This window comes from Solanum dulcamara, chromosome 12 (genome assembly GCF_947179165.1).
Source record: "Solanum dulcamara chromosome 12, daSolDulc1.2, whole genome shotgun sequence".
Lineage (NCBI taxonomy): Eukaryota > Viridiplantae > Streptophyta > Magnoliopsida > Solanales > Solanaceae > Solanum > Solanum dulcamara.
In genome coordinates, this window is record NC_077248.1 from 61,646,380 (window position 1) to 61,655,064 (window position 8,685).

Sequence of the window (8,685 nt, forward strand, 5' to 3'; positions counted from 1 at the left end):
GCCCCCAAATTATTTCGAGTATCTCTTCCTTGACCAAAATTGTTAATCCCTCGAAAATCACTTTCAAGGACCAACTGTCCCTCTTTTTCTTTGTTTCTTTTGTTCTAAAATTTGGCATTTATGATCTCTCTTGCAGTACCTTGATATTGCTCCACATTTGTATCTTTTTCCACAACATCATTCTGATTTTTAACACCAATCTTGATGAGAAATAAATATTAGCTATTTCATCATGACCCAAATTCAATGTGATGACACTAGTCTCAACCCACTGAAATAATTTATCATAATTCCAATGGAAAGTAAGTGCTGAAGAAATAAAATAATATGATATATAATTTAAGCAAAAATGGATAAATAAACTCAAAAAATCCCCCACGACTGGTTGTTACGTATATATGTCACTAATAAAATACAGAATAAGAAAAGAAATATAGTCACAATGTCTTTATCTGTAGAACAGGACTAAAACATAATGAAAAGAGTAAAAGGTGTCAGCTCAATGGATGAAACAGCTACCTCAACAACTAAAAATAATAACCTCAGATATAGTAGAAATGCTAGAAGTCACGCGGGTCTGGGCTCACAACCTATACAAGTGTAGAAGTAAGTAGTGAGTACCAAACAGCACGGTACTCAACAAGCGAACAACTAAAATTTGACAAAGCTAACTAGAATACAAGTACTCCTGTCATCCCAATCAAATCTCCTCAACTATAACCTGCATAGAAATCAGCTCAACCTAACAGTTCAAATATCATATACTCTCAATCTATAATAACTCATCAACATCTCATTCAAATCATATCGAACTCGATAGTAACAATCACAGGAACAATAAGGGGTAAATACAGTCCACCAATGGCAAAAGACGTGCAATGTAATACAATGAAATGTCATGCATAGTGATGCATGTCTTTCCTAATGATATACATCTGTTGACTAGAAAACCGTAACCTATGGATGACTCACATGGTCCATGTATCCACAGAAACCATTTTTCTTCGGCATAATTATTAATCGCCGGAACCATTTCCCTTCAGCATCGCCGAAATCATTTTTCTTCGGCATCATCATCATTTCAATAACATCACAATATATCAAAACCAATGCAAATAAGCAATACTCATACAACTCACGATGATATGATGATATCAACAATAATACATAAATCATGTCAAGATAATCATGCCACATATCCATAAAGTATCAAGTATTCATTGCACTAATTACATAGATATAGATCAACAAGTTTCCATTTTATTACCCCATGTTCTTTGTTATTAGGATCAATCAACATGAACAATTAACCCCAACCAATTAACATTACTCCCCAAAGCATGTAACAAGAAATACGAGATTCTACAAGCTTTAACGAAGGTTTAGGAGTTCACTTGCCTCAAATCAATACTCGATCAATCACACACTTGAGTTTTTCCTTTCTAAATATAGCCTAAATCACCACGATCTAATCAAACAATGATTCATAATCAATTTCTAGAACTAACGACACCAAAATCATGAAATTCAGGCAAGAGGGTCAAATGGTTTAAAATTTCAATTCCGAAAATGAGGTTCAAATTAGAAAATTTATACATGAAAATGTTTCTTAAAGCATTTGGAATCCATTAGTGAAAACCATTTTAAAAAGGAGTAAAAACAGTCCTTAATCAAATATTTAACAAAAACTTTGAGTTTTTGAGAAAATTCCCAAAATTTGAAGTCCAAAATCAAGAATTCAAAGTTGAAATCACAATTTAATCGATGGGTATTGAATATTCTCGGTTGAAAAGACTTACCCAATGAACAAGTCTTGAAAAACCACTTCAAAATCGCCTATCCTGAGCTCTAGTATCCCAACAATGGCGAAATGGAGTTGAAACCTTGACTTAGGCCCTCCCAGATGTCGCTTAAGGGAACAGGGTCGCGAACACAAAAGTGAAGCCAGACACTAGATATCAGTCATAGCACATACTTAGGCAACAATTTACCGAATGGATCCTCGGGGATTCATTTGAAACCCCGTGCACACAACCCATATATTCTACCCTACTAAATTCAATATTTCGGACTCAATGAAACTGCATGAATTTGAGGTCTCCTTGATTCAAAATTTGTTTAGTCGCAACTAAACTAGTTTAGGACTCAAAAAGGTCAAAATGCCCTCTGAGCTCTCCAAAAATACACTGACACTCTTTCCAAGCCTAAAATCACCTCTTGATATCAAAGAATCGTCGAAAATCCAATCCGAACATCCGAACTTCGAATGTTGACCAAAGTCAAATTTTAGTCTAAAATAAACTTTGCTTCCAACTTAAGACCTTAAATCTCCAAAACAACTCCAAATTCAAAAACGACGACTCTCCTGGACCAAATTTCACACTCCAAATGTGATGAAACTGACGGAATTCTATTCTGAGACACGTAGCTCCGGTTGGTACCAATTACCAATTTTGAACAACTTAGGCCTTCAAAACTCAAAGACTTCCAAAATTTTAAACTTTTCAAAGAATTTCCAAAACTAACACCAAACACCGATAAAAAATTACTCAAGGCAACTATTGAGGTGGGTAAAATGATTATTTTGCGAAAACATTTAAGAATGACCTCTTGGGTCATTACATAGTTTCACCATGCCTTTCTTGTTTACTATGAGTACAATACCTTGGGAGATTATCATAACGAACTCTTGATAATGTTCAACAAATTTGCCTAAATCTTTGTCCACAAAGAATAACTTAATTTATTTTTTTTGGATGCTTATCCAATAGGTCTAAAACGACCTTAACTCTAGCAATACCTGACTTGGAATGATCTTGAGTAGCTTTATCTACATCAATTGGTGTCCCAACAGCTAAAGCAATTGAAAAAAAGTGATTTTTTGGCAAAAGAATTTGCGGACAGATCTGGAAAAGATATCCATGACAATGCTTTCGATGATTCTTCCTTAGGATTGTACCATATAATCCATAAAAAAGTTTTAAATAGAAACTCTTCACCATTGAATTTGATATAATTAGAATTTATCCACATAACATGAACAAAGTCTTCATATAAATCAAATCTGATCAAGGGATGATGAAACTCAAGTTGTCCAATGTTGTAATGACCTTTAAGATCGAGTTGCTTCGAAATAACCTTGCGCAACTCATGTAAATCTGATTTTTTCGAAAGAAAATTTGAGAATAGCGGCTTGATGTAATCCTTCCTCTATGCTAAATTCATTGACTTCATCCATGATGAATTTGGTGATTGACTTTCCATGAATGAATTTAATTGGTTTAATTCAGTTTTAGATATAGGCCTGGCAGAAGAGAATTGGTTTGAAGTTGTGCGACATATGTTAGTTTATGTGTTGAATTAATAATATTTTGGAGATGTTGTGATGGTGTTTTGTCCCCAGCGGGAGGCTCAGACATGAGAGCTGCCGCCCTCGAATCTCCACGAGAGGAGAAGAGAGTGTGGATTTAGGGTTTATGCAACTCCTCTCATTTTAGTTTTTAAAATTACTAAAAATATTTTATCTCAAAATATACTACTTGTCATTTTATAAAATTAAGATAGAATTAATTATTATTTTTGCCCTTAATAATAATTTTTCTTGAGAATAAACAATTTTGATTACACATCATAGGAATAATAAATTTAAAAGTAATTATTGGTTGATATTATAATTGTTTAAATATCAATAAGCTTAGTTCAAGCTTGTTCTTTTAAACATTTAATCAAGTTTTAGATAAAGTCCACATATATTGAAATAAGATAAGGATAAATTAGAAAAAATATTTGGTACTTTTGATTATTAAGAAATGTGCAAAAGAGAAACATAATAATTAAAAGGGGACGGCGACCGTAGTACATAATTTAAACACTTAATGACTTTTGTGTCTCTTAAATTTATTAGCAATTACTTAGATAGTTGAGCAGTTCTTGAGGAAATCCTTCATTATGCTTGTGCACCACAAAATCAATGCATATACTCTCTGTTTCATTTTACCTAGATCATATTAATTTGACAGTTTTCTTCTTTATTGATTATGTTTGAAAATTTTAAATTTGACAATTATACTTTATGTAGTTATTTAATGATAAGAATAATATTGAAAGAAAATAATATATTTCTCACGATTTGTGAAAATGAACAGGAGCAGGTAAAACGAAACCCAAAGGAGTATAAGAAAGAGAGAGATTATAATGTAGTATGTATCTTAATTGAAACTTGTAATAATTGAACCATCATTTGTACAAGCAAAAACCAAATCAACTGTCTAAATAGAATAACCAAAGAAAAAAAGAAGTGTTACCATCAAACATTAAGATGACCAAAAACTTGGACATTATGTACACAAAGAGTCTTTTTTTTCTTTTTTTGTTTATTGAGACCATGGTTCCACTTTTTATATTGTAACACATTTAATTTATTGTAAGAGCACGTCTGGATCGGATCTTGACCATAAGTGGGTGGGCCATTTCACAAGACAGCTTCAATACCTCAGACAAGTCAACATTACTACTGGGCCTGAACTCGAATTCGTGTAAAAGCGTTGCGACCCAATAGGTGACTGTGGTCAAGCCTAGTGTCTTTCCGGGACAAGATCGTCTTCCAGACCCAAACGGTGCCAATCTCAAATCGGACCCTAATACTGAGAAATTCATATCACTATGTGCCTCATTCATGAATCTCTCGGGCTTAAACATAAGTGGGTCGGCCCAAACATCTGCATCTCTCGTGATGGCCCACATGTTCACCATCGCTGTGGTGCCAGCCGGCACCTGATAACCATCAACGGTGGTATCAGTTATTGCAAGGCGGGCCCACGACAATAGTGGACCAGGAGGGTGTAACCTTAGTACCTCTTTTACCACAGCCGGAAGATAGATCATTTTCGATACGTCAGACTCTGTCACAACTCGTGATCGTCCGACGATTCTATCTATCTCGACTTGAACATTTGATTGAATATCAGGATGAAGTGTCATTCGTGCTAGTATCCACTCTACCAATACCATTACTGTGTCAGTCCCCCTAAATATCATTTCCTACAAAAGTAAACTGTAATAGTAAGGACAAATGCGTGTGATCTCATTGGCGAATCCAGAATTACAAAGCAAGTGATACTGCCTGCTAGGGGTGTACATGGACCGGGTTGGTTCGGATTTTTTACAAACCAAACCAAATCATTTGTGTCGGGTTATTAAATCTATAAACCAAACCAAACCAATAAAAGTCGGGTTTTTCAATATCAATTTTTCTCGGGTTTTTCGGTTTTTTTCGGGTTTTTCGGATTTCTCGGGTTTTTTGAGTTTTTTCGGATTTTTTCGGGTTTCTCATAGTATCTAATAAAAAGCACAGAGCAGTGCTTCTTAAAAAGAGTTTTAGTATAAAATATTAACATATAAGATGGAGGCACAACACTGTTTGAAGTTTTAACTTTATAATATAACTTTATAAGATAAGTTTTTTTTGTATATTATATAGATGGGCTACTCAAGTCCAAATCTAAATGTAAGAAAGAAAACAAAAATTATGAAAAAAAATTTAAAAATATTTATAAATTACATTTTAATAAATATTTTTATGTATAACATAATTTAAAAGTAGTATATCTATAATCGGGTCGGTTTGGGTTCGGTTTGACTTTTTTTAGTTAAAACCAAACCAACCCTATAATGGTCGGGTTTTTTTTTCAAACACCAAACCAAGTTAAACCAAACCACTAGTCGGGTTTTTTTTCCGGTTTGGTTCGGTTTGTCGGTTTGGTGCGGTTTATCGGTTTGTCCTGTACAGCCCTACTGCCTGCATTGACTTATGACAAATCAGAATTTTGAAACTTATATTTCATATAATTGACACAAAAAGTAAAGGGGAAAAAAATGAATAGTCTGGAGGTCAATGAAATTTGAACTCCGTAATTACTATTGATTGTGACTTGTTAACCACCTATCACACTAATTTTTTAAAGTTAAACAGAAAGGGAAGGAATGAGAGAAATGATGAAATTGGTCTCTTATGTTTGAGGTAAATTCAAAATAATCCTTTAAGTATGGATTAAAAAGTTTTAATCTTTTAAGTTTGTCAAAAATTAATATTTTTGGTTCTCTATAGATAGTTAACAATTTATGTTTGTTAGAAATACAATTTTTGTAATTTATGTTATTTTTAGAGTCTGTTGCAACTTTTTAAAGTGTTTTTTTTTTTGTGTGTGTGTTTTATATTTTAGTATTTGATTGAAATTTCTTGGTGTTTATGGTTTTAAAAAAATCCATTATTTCCATCAAATCTAACAAACACTAACTTTAGGGACTATTTCGTGCATACTTTAGGCACTATTTTGAACCTATTCTTAAATATTTAGGGGACATTTTTGTCATTTTCTTGCAATAGCCAAAAGATATTTAAGGAGCAAAAAATTCTCTAAAAGGACAAATCGTTTAGGAAGAAAAAGACTTGATTAATTTAGTTGTGTTCGTTTCATTTCTATTTGTATATATGTTGTATATCATTTTTTTTAACCTGTTTCAAAAAATATTATATATATTTAATTAAAAATAATTTAATTCTAGAATTTCCTTTATGTCCACACAAATAGTCAACTAGGCATTTAGACCACCAATTTCAATGTTTTTTTCTTCTATAATTTACGTCAAAATCAAATAGGATCACATAAATTAGTACGGACGGACTATTGCTTACCCAAAGTACTGCAATCATATCAGATTCTGATAATCTTTCTGAACCTTGAAAGGATAGCAAAACGTCCACAAAATCACCAGATTTATCCATATGTTCATCAAGAATCTTTTTCACAAACTTGTTCACTTTTGGCACAAGTTCAGAGCACCTCTGTTTAATTCTCTGTAAATCAAATTCACCTAACCAAGAAATATGGTCAGACCAATTTAACATGCCCAAAAGTTCATAACCTTCATCAACCAATTTCATCAATTCCTTTATTTCTGAATTAGAAGAATCAAGATTATAACTTTTCCCAAAAACACAACACATCATATTGTTCAAAGAAGCCAATTTTAAACCATCCCTAACACGTAAAATGTCAGTTGCACTCTTTTTTTCAAACATAGAAATCAATTGCTTTGCAATTTGAGATCTTGGTTTTTCAGAAATTTTGATTTGTTTAGGTGAAAATAGATGATTTGCTGCAATTTTTCTAAGTGTCCTCCAATAAACTCCATAAGAAGCAAAACCAATTGCTCTATTGAACATTAGCCTATAGGCTGATTCTTTCACCGGACGATCAGCAAAAACAGAACTGTTTAATATTTCTTTCCCGACTTCTGGATTACAAGTCACAATGACTCGTGTTTCACCAAGGCTAAAACACATGAGACGACTAGCATGAAGAGTTTTCGCCACGGATGCTATTTTATGGTGTGCTAGACCAGTCATGAGGTTCATACTTCCTATAATAGGTAAACCTTTTGGGCCTGGAATTGGCTTTGACACTAACTTTTTCCATGTGTGTTTGCCCCAAGCAGGACCACCAGGGTGAGCCCAGTAAATTATGTTCATGACTAACCATATGAGAATAAGAAAAATTGCAAAGTTTATAGAAGTGAAAGATTTGCATTTTGAAGCTAAAGCAAAAATCCAAAGGCTTTCTATGTTTGTTCTCATGATTCTATTTAAGAGAAAGAAGTATATTTGGTGTTGTGGGTATAAAATGAGAGATATTGGATGGTTTATATAGGGGAGCAAATGGAAACATTGCCACTAGCAGAGAATAACTCAAAAGTACTTCTAGGCTTACATTATTATTATTATTACAGGTCCTGTCAAACTTCCTTATAACGGTATTGTTTGTTCGGATATTATTTTAATTATTATAGCAAAATATTATAATAGTGAATATACATATCGATTTCTAAAAAAAATTGGTCATTGTAGTTAATATTAGAGAGGATGATTGTTATGGCGAGATCTGAATCAGGAATGGAGCTAATAAGGGCACATAGGGTTCATCCGAACCTCTTTTCACAAAAATTTATACTATATATATAATTAAAATTATATTTTATGTATATATAGTAGATATTGAAACATCTTCAATTTTTTCGTGTGTTTAATATATTTTGAATTTCTTTAATGAAAATCCTGACTCCACCACTAATCTAATATGTTATTATTTATTTATCCTCTTTAGTACTCCCTATGTCCCATTTTAGTTGTCATGATAAGGTTTTGCACAATTCCTAAGAAAATATTAATTAGGAGCGTTATTTGACTAATATATCCCTTATTAATTATTTAATCTTTATCTATTTATATACCTCTTAATTCTAGAATAATTAATGTTAAGGGTAAAGTTAGAAAAAAATTATTAATTCTCTCTTGATTATTTAAATTAACAACTATTTTAAGACACATATTTATAATATACATGACAACTATTATGGGACTGAGAGAGATAGTTTAATCTGGGGTTTTAGAATGTTCTATGGATTATGGTATTAATAAAAGCAATAATTAGATAATTATTGGAAAATGTAAATTGGGTGGAAATTTTGAGGAGAGCCGCACGAATGCAGAACCAGAAAAATATTTTTTTTAAAAAAAGATCAAAGTGAGAATTTCAACCTTCAAGGCTCCTGAGGAACGTCTTATGGCAACAGATTGTAAAAGAGATTTTTATTACTCCCTCGAATCCAGTTAATCAAAATTCTAAA

At 32.5% G+C, this 8,685-nt stretch overlaps 1 protein-coding gene across 1 annotated transcript; it reads right to left on the reverse strand.

The window, feature by feature from the left end:
• Positions 1-4,254: 4,254 nt before the first annotated feature.
• LOC129876842 (cytochrome P450 78A9-like) lies at positions 4,255-7,657 on the reverse strand. The gene is made up of 2 exons (XM_055952325.1): positions 6,695-7,657; positions 4,255-5,040 (listed from the first exon to the last, which is right to left on the reverse strand). The coding sequence occupies exons 1-2, from the start codon at positions 7,634-7,636 to the stop codon at positions 4,414-4,416; spliced, it is 1,569 nt and encodes a 522-aa protein (XP_055808300.1). The 5' UTR covers positions 7,637-7,657; the 3' UTR covers positions 4,255-4,413.
• Positions 7,658-8,685: the final 1,028 nt, after the last annotated feature.